General features: G+C 37.5%; 1 protein-coding gene across 4 annotated transcripts in view; it reads right to left on the bottom strand.

Moving 5' to 3' along the window:
- Positions 1 to 17,326, bottom strand: part of PDZRN3 (PDZ domain containing ring finger 3) — a 275,866-nt gene that overhangs the window by 18,200 nt on the left and 240,340 nt on the right. For all 4 annotated transcript variants that reach the window (XM_074198710.1, XM_074198711.1, XM_074198712.1 and 1 more), the window contains 2 exons: positions 10,421 to 10,668; positions 5,546 to 5,633 (listed from right to left, as the gene is read on the bottom strand). In XM_074198710.1, coding sequence (XP_074054811.1) covers positions 5,546 to 5,633; positions 10,421 to 10,668 — 336 coding nt within the window. The remainder of the gene's footprint in view (positions 1 to 5,545; positions 5,634 to 10,420; positions 10,669 to 17,326) is intronic.

Here is a 17,326-nt window from a genome sequence, read left to right as displayed (position 1 = left end):
AGGCACTTAGGTGGACTCTTCTTTCTGAGTTCAAATGTGGCACCAGGCACCTCCTAGTTATGTGACTGTAGGCAAGTCTCTTACCCCTACTTGTCTCAGTTTCCTCATCTGTTAAATGAGCTGGAGAGGGAAAAGGCAAATCACTTCAGTATTTTTGCTAAGAAAACTTCAAAGGGGGTTATGATGGGTTGGACATAATGAGAAATGACTGAACAACAATATTTTCAAATGACTATAGCTGTCATAATTCATACAGCCCCTTCTGGAGACACACTGACATATCCCCTGCATGTCTATATAGAAACAATACACATATAGTATGCATATATAACACAACTATAATAACAGAAAGAGGATTGGTCTTGGAATTAGGATATTTACCAGTTATATATTAATGAAAAAAATGTATTAAGTACTCACTATTTACCTAACACTGATCTTTGCATTAGAAATTTGAAGAGGAAAAAGAAAATTATTCCTTGCTTTCAAGGAATCAGAACTTAACCAGGGGAGACAACACATAGAAGAGAGTTGAGTGGGGTCAATGGCAAGGCCCAGGGGTCATTAGGGAGCATCTGAAGGCCATATGACGGCTCCCTAGGATCTAACAGAGCAATGAGGAAGGGCAACAGGCAAGGCCAGGGGCATAATCATTTAGCCTCAGTTTCAGTTACTTCATCTGTAAAATGAGATTATATTATCTAGCTTGCAAGATTTCTGAGGATCAAAAGAAATAATGTTGATAAAATAGGTGGCAACATTAAGGTCCTACAGAAATGCCTCTTTTTATTGCTCTTTGGGGACAAACACTACACAGGATGAGGCAGGGCAGGTCAGGTACTCCCTGAAGGGAATGAGCAATAAGGATTTAGAATTCAGACAAGGTTACTCAAGGAAGGCTTCACAGAAGATCCTGAGCTGGGAGTCTGACCCATGAGTCTCTCAACACCCCAGAGATCTGGAGAAGGAGTTAATGTTTTACTTTTGGCATTATTTGTGGTGGTTCTGCCTCCACCCGACATCCTCTCCATCAGTGTGTGTGTGGGAGGGTCTACTTCTTTGACTCTTTTCTACTTAAGTCACTCCCTGAGCATGAGCATGACTGGTAAGAATTTTCTTTCCTCATGAAAACAAGCTATTTCTTTCCTCTGCCTGAGGATTTTAAATACTTTTTAATGCTATCATTCGCTGATGAAGACCACTTAATGGACATGTAATATTATATATACAGACTGATGGAGCCCCTGGGAAATTAAAACACTACATTAAGAAAACCCATCTTTGACTACTGTTCTTTCTCCTGCCTCCCCCTTTAGTTGTTGAAAACAAGATTAAGGGCAGGCGGTTTAGTACCTGAATCTTCATGGATAATTAGTTGGTCGGTTGACAACTGCTGAGTATAATCTTGATACTTCCAAGTAGTTGTAGCATAATTAGGATTTCACATTCTTCTAAATATGATCATTTGGAATATTTTAGAATAAGGATCGATTTTCTCAGCACATTATCCTTAAAAATATTCCAATAAACATGTAGAAGAAAAATTCTCCTCAATACCCTTCTGCCCGTCATAACTTATCAACTGCCAGCCCAGGATGAAGGGGTGGGAAGATGAGAAGTGTGGTAATAGTCTGTTGTTCAGAGTTGGGGGGAGAGCTGAATTCTGAAGGAAGAATTTCCTTCTATTCTGCTGTCTTGGGCAACTCCATAGAATTTTCTCTTGGTCCAACTGTTTGCAATGGGTCTAATTACAAATCAATTAATAGGTGAGATAAAAGTGCTAGGCAGATAGGATCATGGAATCATAGAGTTAGAACTTAATAGACTTTAGAGGTAATTTAATCTAATCCTTATTTCACAGATGAGTAATGTGAAGTGGAAATAAATCATTTTATTCCATATGAATGATTTCCTACCAATTCCAACTAACCAAGTGTGAATGTAAAAGCTGCAACAAAACCTAGAAGGCAGACGACCTCCAGGACCCAGGAGTCTGTTCCATAGAGTTTTGGCTAGGCTAAAATGATATTATTATTATTTGGTCTGGACCTATGATTTGATCATGTTACCCTAGAAACCACTCTGGCTGTGGAATTTGAAGACCTGGGTTAAGCCTGCCTGTGATATTTCATATGGGACCTATGGGTAAAGCACTCAACCTCCCTGGGCCTTTAGTGAGGGCTGGACCTCATGACGTGGAACTTCCCTTCTAGCCTTAGATCTATGATTTTAATGTAGGAAACCTGCCACTGAGGAAACTCCTATCAAAGCAGATAAGCAATTGATCTCTGAAATTCTGGATTCCTGGGAAGTCAATTTTGTCAGGGACATATAATAATTGTACCAGATGTGAGACTGAAACTCAGATCAGTCTAACTTTGAGACTATTTCTCTATTCATTAGTTTCTTTTCCTCTTTATCACCATCACCACCATGAACACTATGATCTATGAATTTTATCTGTTCCTTCTATTAATGAACCATCATCCTCACTATCTAATTCTTTTTATACTTTCCAATGAGGTTCAAATAGAAGAGGTTTTAAGAGAAGTTTCCACCCTATGAGTCCTTTACATAATGTTCACTGCAGCATCACACAGTAACAACATGCAGTTGAATCATAGTATTAGGATTGAGGTTTGTCTTCCATAGGCTCATTGACAGTCAGTCGACAAGCTTTTTAAAAATGTCTATTATGTGCTAAGAATGGTGCTAAATGTTGGAATCAGGAGGATCTGAGTTCAAATGTGATCTGAGACACTTAATAATTGCCTAGCTGTGTGACCTTTAACCCCATTGCCTTAAAGAAATAAAAAAAATTTAAAAACATATTGCCTCCTTGGATCCTCCCAATGTCCCTGGGCATTAGGTTCTATCATTATGCCTATTTTACAATTGAGGAAACTGAGACAGAGGGAGAATAGTGTCATATGACTAGTAGGAGTCTGGAGTGGGATTTGAATCTAAGTCTAACATTCTAGCCACTGACTCTTTCTGTTCCTTATTAGGGAATGCTGATACTTGGCTAGTAATTAAATGACAAAAACATGGAACAATCTTTATTTGCTGGGAGTAAGATAAATCTTTTTAAAAAAAATTTATTTATTTAAGGCAATGGGGTTAAGTGATTTGGCCAAGGTCACACAACTAGGTGATTACATGTCTGAGGTCACATTTGAACTCAGGTCCTCCTGACTCCAGGGCCTGTGCACTAATTGCTTTACCACCTAGTTACCCCAGATAAATCTTTTTAAAAGGAGGTATTTGAAACCAAACAATTGGTACATCTGACTTTCTTAGAAACATCAAATAATCTCTCCCTCCTTTCTCTCTCTCTCTCTCTCTCTCTCTCTCTCTCTCTCTCTCTCTCTCTCTCTCTCTCTCTCTCTCTTCTCCCGACCTTTCTTCTCTCTCTCTCTCATTCCCATTTAAATAAGAATCCTTTACTTTAGGAGAAGAATGATTGGATGAACAAAACACTGAGTGATTATCATTTGGATCATTTGGAAACTGCAGTCCACTTCATGGAAGTAACAGTAAATGTAACTCGTCCACCATTTTGCTAGCTTTAAGCAGATACCTGATAGAGAAGATACTCCAGTTGAGAACCTTCATTTTAAGTTCAACTAAGCCAATGATTAGCCTAGGTTGTTCCACATTCGTTTTAGGAAATGAGTCTTGGCTAAATTTAAAGCTTATCTTATATGTTTTCAGAGATCTAGAGTCATCAACTGCCTCCTCTGCTCCTCTCCATGCTTCCCACTCCTAATAAACACAACTAATGATGGTGTTTTTGGTTAGAATGCATTTCTCAGAGGACACTCCAAATGCGACTATCCAGGTGAGGGGGATTGTATCAGAATGGTGCTCCCTCCCATTCTTCTCAGTCTCCTTCAAGATTAGAACAAACGTTTCAGTCTTTTTTATGAGCTATCCAGACAACAGCTGTTTCCAACTATTCAACTGCCTTTTTGCTGAACTGATCACCTTTTGCTACCAAGTAATTCATCTCCTTCCAAAGTATTAATGCTTCAGCGTAGACCACCTGATGACCGATTCTGAAATGGGACAAAATGTTAACTATTTCCAATTGGCTGACCTTTGAGTGGTACAGAAGTAATTTATCTACTTTAACTTTTTAAAAGGCATCATTTTCTAAAATCAGTTTTTAAAGGTTTTCTTGAGCAAATACTGATTAGGAAACCAAATTTTACTAAAAAGTATACAGAAACCACTATGGGAGTCATTCATGCTCTTTGAATGATGAAGAACATTTGAAAAAACCCTGGTTGGACTTGGGTTCAAATTCCACCGTTATATTTACTTACCACTAGTATGACCTTGGGAAACCTTTGATCTTCATTTTCCTCATCTTTAAAATGTACTGGATGATCTCTGATATCCCTTCTAGCTCTACGACACTTAATTTTTTTTATAATTAATATTTCTACAGGAAACCCTTATCTATGACTATCAGATTCACAAGGGTATTCCATGATAAGAATAGAGGTTCACTGGGAAAATATCTGACCATAGAGAGCCAGCTTCAAAAACCCTGGGTCCTCTCTCTCTGCCACATAATTAGCTCTGCCATCCTGAACAAGTCACTTATCCCCTTAGTGGGTCAGGCAATTTTTTTTTTTTGCAAGGCAAATGGGGTTAAGTGGCTTGCCCAAACCACACAGCTAGGTTATTATTAAATGTCTGAGGCCAGATTTGAACTCAGGTACTGCTGACTCCAGGGCTGGGTGTTCTATACACTGTGTCACCTAGCCACTTCATCTCAGGCAATTTTCTAAGTCTATGTGGCAGAGTGTATGCTGATGGTCACTGGCAGAGAATTTCCTCAGCAAGGTTCCTGATATCTTTGAAATCAAAAGTCCTTCTCATAAGCTAAGGTGAGCTTGGTGACCACTTAGAAAGAATAACTGGTCACGATATGAAGCTACCAGATGTCATAATATGACAACTCTCCATCCTAAACCTTGGTCCCTCCTGGGAGCATTAGCCTCCTCAACAGCTGAGAGGCTCACTCCCACTTTTCTCTGGGTGTATTTAAATCATTTGCCCCAGGAGCAAAAATTGTTACAGATCTACAAGGAGATTTCTTCCTTCTTCTTCATCTATCTACTGCGCCACCCAGCTGCCCCTAATGCCTTATCTTCTAAGACTACATTATACCTACTCCTTAGATGTTTTCTCTATATCTGTCTATATCTCTTCTATTAGAATATATGCTCCTTGAAGGCAGGGGTCATTCTTTCCTTTCCACTGCATCCCTAGGGTTTAGCATAGAGCCTGGTAGCAGAGAAAGAGTTTAATAAATGCTTACTGCTTGCTTGCTTGATGTATATATAACACACAACAAAATAAAATCTCACCTTTGGAGTTGCTTGGTTCAAGTTTTTGTTTCTGTTCATTTTTTAGTTTTTTTTGGAGGGAATAAATTGCACAGGATGCAGGGTACATGCAATATTTCCCTTTCAATAAATGACTCCCAAGAAGATACTAGACATTTTGAATAAGAAAAAGAACATTGCCATACCTCCAGTTCAAGCTCATCTCTGTCCATCTCCTGATGGATGCTTCCCATGTAGTCATTTGGATCATAATATTCATGAGCAGATGAATGCCTATGAAGATGAAACAAGGTTTAGGTCACTGTTTCAAGAACCACTTTCCTTTCCATGGTAGGGAACTATGATCATTTCTTTGTAAATGGAAATATAAGGGTATTTCCCCCCTCTTTCTTTTGGTGATACAATTCTATATATTGTTCAAGGATGTTTAATGGGAAAGAAAATGCTTTCCATCATGGAATCTTGAACCATTTGTGGGGCATGGGGTTGCTTAGTAATTAGGAGGCTATGCTTGGGCTTCTGGGAAGATCTATTTAAGAGAAGGAAGGGGCTCTGAAAGAGGATTTTAGCCACAGCTGACTGCTTGGCCCTAGGCAGGTGCTCAAGCCTAAAGTTTTCTTCTCTTCTCAGGTTCACTGCATTTCTCTGGGCTAGACACATGAATGCAGTTGTCATTAAAACACTGCTAGGGTATTGAGAGAACAGGAGCTTCCCTTTAGTGGGGGATATTTGGAGAAGCAGTTCATGGATTTGGAGGCAAAAGGACCTTGAAAATCATTAGGATGTGCAAAGTGAGAACCAAGAAGTACTTTATCCAAAGTCACAGAGGAAGTGAAGAGGCAGAGCCAAGAGCCACTGTTACTGTGCTATCTCATTGCCTTCAGAACAACTCATAAAACCCATACATTAAACACTAACACTGTGAAGAGAGTTCTTGCGGAGTCAGGGCCATGGGGACAGGGAGCTCAGCACCTGTTCTTCTGTTTTTGAAAGGGAGGGAGAACCCACAGAGAGAGAGATGTGAGTAGCCAAGGTGTCTTCACCTCTTCCACCTCCAGCTGGTGCGGCATTCCTTCTCAATTAGCTCTGGCTTCACCAGGTAGGAGGGCACCTGTTTTCAGAATCATGCCAAGGCTTGGGGGAGGATGGCAATATGAATACAGGCTCCTGCCAGGGCTGCTCCCATTATGACTTAGCAGCCTGGCTGGCTGAGGACCTCGATCTTTAGTACTCCCAGGTTAATGCTGTAATCAATTGGCTCTCATCTTGCCTCCCAAGTACTTACACTGGAAACCACAAGCCAGAAGTGAACAGCAATTTAAACAAGCAAGGGCTTTCAATTTTCGGGTCTTATTAGGCAAGCCTACTCCTCATACTTATGGGGCTTTTAGCTGTGAGGGTGGTGCGTGGCTGGTCCCTGTTGCCCAGACATCAGCTTAATGGTCTCCATTAAATCCCAGATCCCTCCATGGTAACAGACAGGCTATATCGACTTCTGACCTTAAAACTGAGAACCTCAATCATTCTGAACTCTGAGGATGTTTGGATATATCTAAAGCATCTCCTTGGGGATGGGGGCCAGGGTCAGATTCATGCAAAGGTAACTTTTCTTGGGAAGAAAGAAGGGATGCACTTTCAAGGATCCTATCACTGTCAGCTCAACAACTGAGTACCTAAGGATACTTCTCATCAACAATGAAGAGCAAGATCATCTGCTAAATTGATAGATCATTCTGGACTCCCAAAGTCTCACATTGCTGTGGTCAGACTGCTCACTTTCAAAAGGCAGAAGTCAATATTTCTCTGGAATTTTATCTGAGAAGAAACTCTTCTGTGTGTGCTCTCAGATATGAAAGCACATGCTGGTCAATGAACTAACATGCAATTTTAGTTTACAGTGGATCTTTGAGAGGCAGTGTTACTGTCTCATGATCAGAAAGATCTGGGTTCTCAAGATTTGCCCCCAATACATAATGGTTTATGTGCCTGGGCAATTCATCTAGCCTCTCTTTATGCATTGGAAACTAAGATTATAATCTGCAGAGCAGGTGCTTATCTGCTCTGAGAGTGAACTTCTTTAGTTGTAGTTTACACCTCCTATCTTTTAAAAAATATAGACTTTTTTCAATATTCATTTTTTAGAAAAAATCTTGCATCCCAAATTCTCTTCCTCACTCCTACCATCATTTGTGCCCATTGAGATGGAAGGAAAGTAATATTACATCAACTATACATGTGAAGTCATGCAAAACATTTTCATATTCATTAACCATGTTGCAAAAAAACCAAGGAGCACAAAGTGAAAAAATATTCTCCTATTCTATCTTCATTCAGAGGTCTCAGTTCTCTCTGGAGGTAGATGACATTTTTCATCATGCATCTTTTGGAAATATCTTGGGACAGTTTCTTGATCATAGTAAAGTCTTTCACAGTTGATCATCCTTATAGTCTTGCTATTCTTATGTACAATGTTCTTCTGGTTGTGCTCACTTCACTTTGCATCCTATAATTCTTCCCAGATTTTTCTGAAACCATTCTGCTCTTCAAGTCTTATAGCATAGTATTCTATCACAATCACATACCACAACATTCCAGCCATTCCCCAAATGACAGGCAACCCTTCAATTTCCAATTCTTTGCCACTACAAAAAAGGACTACTGTAAAGATTTTTGTACATAAAAAAAACCTTTTTCTTCTTCTTTGATCTCTTTGGGATACAAACTTAGTAGTGGTATTACTGGTTCAAAGAGTATGCATAACTTTGTAGTTCTTTGGGCAAAATTCCAAATTATTCTCCTGAATGGTTGCATTATTCAGGAGTACACAACTCCAACTACAATGCATTAGTGTATCTGGGTTTTTTTTTGCATAACCATCAGCATTTGTAATTTTCTTTTTTGTTATATTATCCATTTCTCTAATCAATAGTTATTGAAAGAATTCTTCTTTCTTTTTTTAAAAAGTATTTCAAAATTTATTTTTCCAACTACATATAATTTTCAGTTATCATTTTTCTGCAAGGTTTAGAATTTCACATTTTTCCCTTCCCCTCCTTCTCAGAAAGTAATCTAGCGTAAGTTATGTATGCATAGCCATTCTAAATAGAAATCCATCTTAATCATATTGTGAAAGAAGAATGAAATTTGATTTCTTCTTCTAAAACTGCCTATTCATTTCATTTGATCATTTATCAATTGGGGAATGACTTTTTTTTAATAAATTTGGTATATTTGAGGAATGAGAAATTTATCAAAGATACTTATACATTGGTTCCTCCCTTTATTTCCTGTTACCTTTCTAATTCTGGTTGTATTAATTTTGTTTATGCAAAGATTTTAATTTCATATAGTCAAAAATCTCCTATTTTTCACTTCCTATGATCCTCTCTACCTCTTGTTTGGTCATGAAGTCTCTCTTTTTTTTTTTGTAAGGCAAATGGGGTCAAGTGGCTTGCCCAAGGCCACACAGCTAGGTAATTATTAAGTGTCTGAGACCAGATTTGAACCCAAGTACTCCTGACTCTGGGCTGGTGCTTTGTCCACTACGCCACCTAGCCACCCCTTGGTCATGAAGTCTTACCTTACTACCTGTAGATAAAATGTTCTATGTTTCCCTATTTTACTTATGATATCACCCTCTATATTTAAATCATTTACCCATTTTGATCTTAGCTTATGAGATGCTGATCTATCCTTAGTTTTAGTCAAATTGTTTTCCAGTTTTTCCAGCAATTTTTATTAAAGAATGTATTCTTTCCCTCAAAGCTTGAATCTTTGGGTTTATCAAACACTAGATTACTCTGGTTACTACTGAGTACTGTGTATCTAATTTAATATACTGATCCACCACGCTATCTTTTAGTCAGTATTGTTTTTATGATTATTACTTTGTAACATTGTTTGAAATCTTCTAGTACCCCACCTTTCACATTTTTATATTGATTTTCCTTGATATTCTTGGCCTTTTGTTCTTCCAGATGAATCTTCCTAGCTCTATAAAGTAATGTTTGGGTAATTTGACAGGTTTGGAACTGAATAAGTGAATTAATTTAGGTAGAATTGTCATTTTCATTGTATTGACTTGGCCTTGTTCATTTTTGTAAGACTCCCAAGCATTTTATAATGTCTACATTTATCTTAAATGGAATTTCTCTTTATGTTTCTTCCTTCTGGAGGGCCTACCCTTCTCAAAAAAAAGTAAAATATACAGCAATTTATTCTCCCTCACAGATAGAAAAATTGAGGCATAAAGGGACTATTGGGGCTACTGTAGGCAAGTTGTTTAGTTGAGAAAATAACAAAATCTCATTTTTCTAGGCAACTTGTTAATTATTTTAAGCTAGACAGTCTTCCCTAGAATTTTTGCAGTGGAAAGACTCAGGGACTTGGGTTCTGTCTCTGCCACATAATTTCAATGTGACTTTGTGCAAATCACTGTGCCTCTGTAAGTTTTTCTCATATATAAAATGAAGTTCTTGGACTAGATGATCTTTGAAGTCCCTTCCAACTCTAAAACAATGACTTTTAGCAGAAAGAGGGAATGAGCTGTGTTAAGTGTAACCAGAATTATTAGTACATTGGGCTCCAATGGATGTAAGGTGGATGCAAACTTCAAATGGGGTCAAAAGAAAGCAAAATTTATCACCTCTAGGGCCTTTTTAATATTCCATTTGCATATGTCTTTAAGCAAATAAAGATCATTTCTCTGAGTTGTAACTACAAAAATCCTCAAATTATCATTTGGAGTGATTAAATTTTATTCTGAAGCTTCTTTGACAACATTTGTAAGTAATTTTGCTCCTAGAATATAATGTGAGTAACTCTGCTTCAGGGTTATAATAAAGTAATTAATATGTGGGAACAGAATGGAACAGTTCAGAGCAGGCTACAATTTATTGCCTCTATAAACAATAAAGTTAAACAGAGGCAACTCAAAAGAGAATTATAAGAAGCATTAATTTTTTTTTCCACATGGAAGGAAAAAATAAAGCTGTAATGATTTGATGATGTAATAAATATAACAAGTCACATTTTCAGTAATTTATTATTTCATTACTTACTCTTCAGGCAAGAGATACGGATCCAACACTGGTGGTGTGGGGGATGCCATCTTAGTCAGTGCCATGATATGCTCAAAGGTGATGTCCGTTTGGGTGCCCATGTCCACCAGCTGGGAGTCTAGTGAAGGAGTAAACATCTTTGTTCGAGGGGTTCGCCTTAAGACCTGAACAACAATAGGTTCTTTGGCTGTCTTGAAAGCTTCCACAGCTTGATCATGGGTTGCTTTGGATAAGTCTTTCCCATTCACCTATTAAAACAGAAAAGGAAACAAAAGTGGACTTTAAACCAGTGATGAAACCCCTGTGGATGTAATTTCTGATTCATGTTTTACAAGTGTGATCACAATAAAGGGAACCCCCCCCCCCCAGAACTATGTTCTATAATCTTATCTGTTTTTTTTTTTTTTTTTTTTGCAACATCACTGACAATCAATCATCTTCTCTGGGCTATCACTAATGTTGGATTATTGGAATAGTTAACCTGCTTACTGTCATTTCTATGAAGATTGTTTCATATGGTGCGGAAGGCAGTAGGTACTCAATTGGTGTTTCCATGATCAGTGATTTAGATCTTGAAGGGACACTAGAGGCCATCTACTTCAAATCCCTCATTTTGCATTTGAACAAATGGTCCTTGAGGATCCAAAGGTAGACAGTGGAATAGGGACAATTTGAACCCTAGTCTAGTACTCTTTCCAGTGATCCATGATATTGATGCTAAGTGACAAAGGAGTTAAAAATGCATATATATGGAGGTAGAAATTGACTTTGAATTAAAAAAAACCCACATCCTTGTAGCACAGCAGAAGACACTTCATTTTCATAAATATGATCCTTCTCTTTCTCTCAACCCCTTATAGCCCATCAGTGGCCCAATCATTTTCTTAATTCTATTTGCATGACAGTTCTTTCATTCATCTCTGTCCTTCCATCCACATGTCTCTAGTTCAAGCCCTCACCATCTCCAAACTGTCCTCTCCATCAAGTCTTCCCCTCTCTGATCCATGCTCCAAACAGCTGTCAAATTGATATTCCTATAGCACAGGTCTGAGAAGCTCAGATTCCCTATTGTCTGGAGGATACAATAAAAACTCGTCTGTTTGATATTTAAAACCCTTCACAATCTGGCTCTAATTGCTTTCCAGTATCATTATACAGGACTCTCTTTCATATTGTCTTTTTTCCAGTCAAAGTAGGTGACTTATTATAACTCATACATGTTCATTCATTTCCCATTTTCAGATGTTTGCAAGGGCTTTCCATCATGACTACAAGACAGTCCCCCCCAACCCCATCTCCCAGAATTCTTGACTTCCTTCTATGCTAACCTCAGCTGCTACTTCCTATACTAGGTCATTCCTGATCCATTCAGCTTCTAGTTCCTACTTTTGAAAAACAATTACCTCGAATTTGCCTTTTAGTATATTTTTCTACTTTCTTGTACATTTGTAAAAATAAAAGAACTTAAGATAATGAGGGAGGAAGGCAGCAAGGTATATGGAAAGGTCCTGCTTTATGGATATAAGTTTAATTTCCCCCGTTAAATCTTAGAACATTTTGTTATAATGAACTGAATATACTGACTTTAGATCATATAGATGGAGCAGAATGCAATCCCTTTGAGGGTTAGGTCTGTTTTATTTCTCTTTTTGAACAATGCTTAGCACATGCTAATAAATGTTTGCTGGTTTAGGCATAGAATAAGTCACCTATGTAAGCAGTTTTTAATTTAACACTCCTCCCTTCCATTTCCTGCTATGAATCAAGGGGGAATCTGTTAAATTTCTGCTATGATAAACATATATCTCTTGGTCATACACAAGGAATAGACAAGGACTTAGACCCCAAATTGAACAGAAAGAAGACAGGGTACTGGACTGACTCTGGCAAACTGTAATGTTCTTTTAATGATACAAAGCATTTCTCTGAAACAAAGGTCCACCACTATTATTCTTTCAGTAATGTCATATTGTTTTGAGTCACTCAACAGTAGAGTTGTCAAAAAGTTGGAGATGAGGTTCACCCATAGGGCACTGGAGAGGGTCACTATATGTGTGAGCTGGCTGAAACCCATTATAAATGGAGAATGATGTAAAAGAAGCAGGGCAAAGGATGTCATCTGAGAAAAAGATGATTGGAACATAGGATGACATATTAGTCATGGGAAGAGAAATATAACATGGATAGTTGGCATACTCTATAAGCAGCCATGCAATTCATGGAAAGAAAACACAGAGATGGTCCAAAGATGACCAAGAGTGACATAGGGTGGACAGGCATAGATAGGGCATGATTTGCATGGGCGGATAGTCTAATGCATAACTATATAACTACAAGTGTGATCATCAATGAGACCATAGTTCCATATATGTATTTTATGTCAATGTAATTTATAGTTATAAAATAAATGTTTTGATACTCTTAACAACTCCATGGAGTTAGGTTGAAAAAAGTTATATCTATCCCCATATAATAATTGAGAAAACTCTGGATCAAGTCACAAAGCAAGAAAGTTGAAAAATCAAGACTTGAATTCAGTTCTTCTGACTCTGACTCCTCCAAGATGTTTTGTCAAACTCTATAGCATTTAAATATCTTCCAAGAAATGCTGCTTAGGTTTTTGACAACAAAATTGAAAAGTGGTGACGGAGTGATCATACACCACACAACGAGTCCCTGCCACAAATTTCTTTAGCTTCCAATTCTCTTGGATGAACAACATGTTCTCTAAGAGTCATTTAACACTGAAGAATATTTGTTTTAACTTAGGAAATGTTAGGCTGAGTCTTTCAAGATTATTATAATTTATAAGCTCATTCTTCATATTAGTGCATTTGGTGGATGCTATCTGGCACACATTTTATTTATAATAACTTTCCTTTACTTAAAAGGCTTGCAAATTGTTGGAGCTGTCCATGTGAGTAAGCTGCAGAGAGCTTCCTTCTGTTTCTACTTGTCCAAGCAGAACATGGACATTGATTCTTGCAGCTGTTTTTCTACTTTCTCTTAAATACATCAACTCGAGGTCTACGGGGACAAGAATTCTGAATTGGCAACTTTGCAAGGAATGCCTTGTAAATAACAGTTGGGTTGAAGAATTGATGATGGGATCTTTCCCTTTAATGAAGCCTTAACTAAATTACAACAGCAGACTAAGTATTAATGATTTGGATTCAATCCATTTAAGTAATTTACTTTCACTGGTGATGGCTGTGGGCAAAAGGGGCTGTGGGCCACAAATTGCTGAATGTACCAGTAAATAAGCTTAGGGCTCAACCACAGAAATCTGTCCATCCAGAGTCACAGGGGGAATGACTGTTTTAATGTGGTGTTTTTTTCACAAATTTGCCACCTCAAGTCACAGAGTAAATGAATCTTGTGGGGCCATCAGGAACCTAAGACTACATGTAGTTTATACTCAAAGCTATGGAGTGTGGAAGAACAAGGGAAAGACAGAGTGGTGGTGGTGGTGGTGGTGGTGGTAGGACTGGCTTATCTGTAGTGTAATACTATATAAAGAACAAGTCAGAGGATCTGAGTTCAAATTCCGATGTTGTCTTTTATTAACTAGTTTATCTTAATTTTGACTTCTAAGCATCTGTTTCTTCATTTATACACTGAGGCATTTGGAACTAGATGGAGTATAAAGTTCCACAGGTCTCTGATCTTATAATCCTCTGACCTATGAGACAGTGAGGATGGGATAGTGGGTCCATCACTGAGCCTGGAGGCAGGAAGATGAGTTCAAAATTGGCCTCAGGAACGTCTTGGCTTTGTGACCTTGGATAAGTCATTTAACCTCTGTTTTCCTCAATTTCCCTATCTTAAAAATGGGAATATTAATAATAATAATAATGATGATGATGATGATGATGATGAATCTAGTGCCTATCTCTCATAGTTGTTTTGAGGACCAAATGAAATAATACTTAAAAAAGAGCTTAACTTACAGTGTCTGACACATAGGAGGCACTATATAAACATTCTAAGGACTATGAAAAGATTATACAAAAGAGAGACTGTTAGAAACAAGGGGTGAAGAGAATCAGAGAGACAGAAGGGGATAGGAGACTGAGGAGAGGTAAGGGAAACTTGGCAATGAACTGGTCACTAGGGGGAGAAGTCAATGTCAGTGAATTACTGGGATTAATATATATTTATATATATAATATATTATATTATAATCTGTATAATCTGCTTCTGTATAATCTGCTTCTTCACTTCAGCCTTAATCTTATCATTTAAGAGTAAATGAATGGTAGATTTCACACAATCCAAACACATTTAGGTCGAATAAAATTTTGAATATAGAAATTGCTGGATAACTAATGAGCATAAATTCATTGCCCCAGTTGACTTTCATTTTCTGTACTGAAGTACTGGACACTCTTCATTCGACATTTCACATAGCAGAAGAGTGCATCTCAAAAATAGTTTCAGTCCTTTCACAATCTAAAGTTAGCAGGACTGTTCTTTTAGTTTCCTAAAAGTCCCTTTTTAAAAAAAAATTTTTTTTTGCTTCTCCACTCTTTTTATTTACTATGACACAAGACATTCTAATGTAATGAATCAATAAATATTTATTAAATACTTGCTATATATTTATAGATATAAAAAAGGCAAAAACAGTTAATGGTCTCATGGAGCTTACTCTAATAGAACCAGAAAATCTGGGTTCAAACACTGTTTTCAACGCTTTATAACTATGAATGCTGTTTCATCTCTAGTCTCAGTGGCCTCAGTTGTAAAATGGTAATAATGAATAAGTCAATTAATCAACAAACATTTATAAAATGCCTACTATGTACAGGACACCATCCACCTTCCAGTAGGGTTGTGAAAAAAAGTGCTCTGGAATCTTTCAAATACTATCCAAATGTGGGCAGATTTTTTTTTGTTATTTTTATTATTGTTATTCTCCTGAATTTTTCATTATTCATGACCACAGTGTCCAAATTCTTGTACGGTGTTGGAATAAGTATTGGCCTTATGGTCAGATGTGACTTGGGTTTGGGTCCTTCCCAAACTTACTGGCTATGTGACCTTGGTGAAATCATTGGACCACTTACTATTGAACTTTAGTTTTCAGGTCTAGAGGAGGGGAAAATTAATACCTTTACTGCTTTACTGGGGTACTGTAGGGAATAAATGAACATTTGGTAAAATTCTCTGCCAACTTTAATATGCTATGTAAATGGCATCTATTACTATTATTTCAAACAGTCCTCTTTCCATATTGTATCTCTCCATATTTGCAGTTGGAGGTAAAATTCAGGTCCTAGAATATTCAGTTGCTGTTTGATAAAATTGACTGAACAAGTTCACATCTATCATTACCAATGTCTGATCCATCTACCTAATCGGATTAACAAAATGCTGATTTGTCAAAGTCCTATTTTGATTAGCAGTATTCCTTTGATCAAGACATTTTCTATATCAAATTGAGCCCAGCTGCTGCTTCCCTCACTTACAGCTTGCAAACCCACAGTAGAAACATTCAGTATGAGTTTAAACAGAGCATTGAAAGACATGCATGAAAGACCTGGCAGGGGAAATGTAAGCCAGAGAGTATTTCATCATGGCGCATAGCCCCATTACCAAGTCTTGGCAAACCATTCAGCTGTTCTCTGAGCCATTTGATTAGGAGAAACAAGTAAGACCCCTTTAAATCACTTTAAGCTTTTGTGTATTTTCCCCTGGCCCAGAGACAATACAAAAAGGTAGCAACTCCATCGAAGGCTTAAAGGACTCCATGTCTTACCTAATGTTGAGGGATGACACCCACGATGTGCAAAAACCCAGTAATCTCATTCATCAGCCATATGGACCAATCCATGGGTAACAGTACAGGATTTCAGTTATAATGCTAAATGAAATCCATTTCAGTTCAATTCTTTAAAGGTTAATAAGTCCCTACTACGCATTGACACCGGTAGAGAAAGAAATCATATTTCTTATTTTTTTTTAAAGGATGTTCTTAGGGTCTTGCAACCTCTCATATTCTTCACAGAATTATATAATCATAAGCTAAAAGAAGCTGTGTCTCATCTAAAAAAAAGTTATGTTATCTCTTATTTTGATAACCCTTATTTCAAAAATAGTTTCTCCATGTTCTACCCCAAAGAATGAAAAAAGGGGGAAAAAAAGCAGTTCCACAAAACTTAACATATCATCTGAGTCTGACACAGGCACACTTTTCTTCCAGTTCTGAAGAGTTAAGATTTATAGCACCTCAAGTCACAGAGCAAATGAATTTTGTGGGGCCATCAGGAACCTAAGACTACATGTTTAAGGATGCAAAGTGCTATGAAATTCACTTCATTTCCTACTGATTGACACTCAATGGGAGCCATGCCCAAAAAGGAGCAGAAAAAAGAAAGAGTAGCAGCATCTAGTATTGAAAGGCAGCATGGGATGATAGGGCATTGGATTTGGAGTCAGGGAGATCTGAGTTCAAATTCTGCTGCAGTTAATTGGAAAATGTGTAAACCCTGGACAAGTCATTTAATCCCTCTCTTTTGCTTCAATTTTCAAATCTGAAGAAATGGCTTCCAATCTTATTTCTAACCCTTAATTGTATTATTCAAACAACAAAGATGCTTTGTATATTTTGAATGTTCTGATGTTGGAAGTAGGATTTTTCTTGGAAAGGGGATATGGTAGTCCACATAGTAGATATTTTTTTTAAATACTAAGAAACATTTAAAAACTTCCAGCTTAAACTCTTGAGAATGATTCAATACCAGAGTTCTGACCCTAGTCTATCAGAAAGACTCTTAAGAACCTTGGCCTCCGTCTCTCAAATATCTTGATGGAGGGAGTTTAAGATATATATAGTCTCCTCTTAAAACATGCATGTGGGAACACAGACACACAAATAAAAGGTAGGAAGGTGAGGGAGTTCAG

Source organism: Macrotis lagotis, chromosome 8, assembly GCF_037893015.1.
Source record: "Macrotis lagotis isolate mMagLag1 chromosome 8, bilby.v1.9.chrom.fasta, whole genome shotgun sequence".
Classification (NCBI taxonomy): domain Eukaryota; kingdom Metazoa; phylum Chordata; class Mammalia; order Peramelemorphia; family Peramelidae; genus Macrotis; species Macrotis lagotis.
This window is presented reverse-complemented; position numbering and strand designations above follow the sequence as displayed.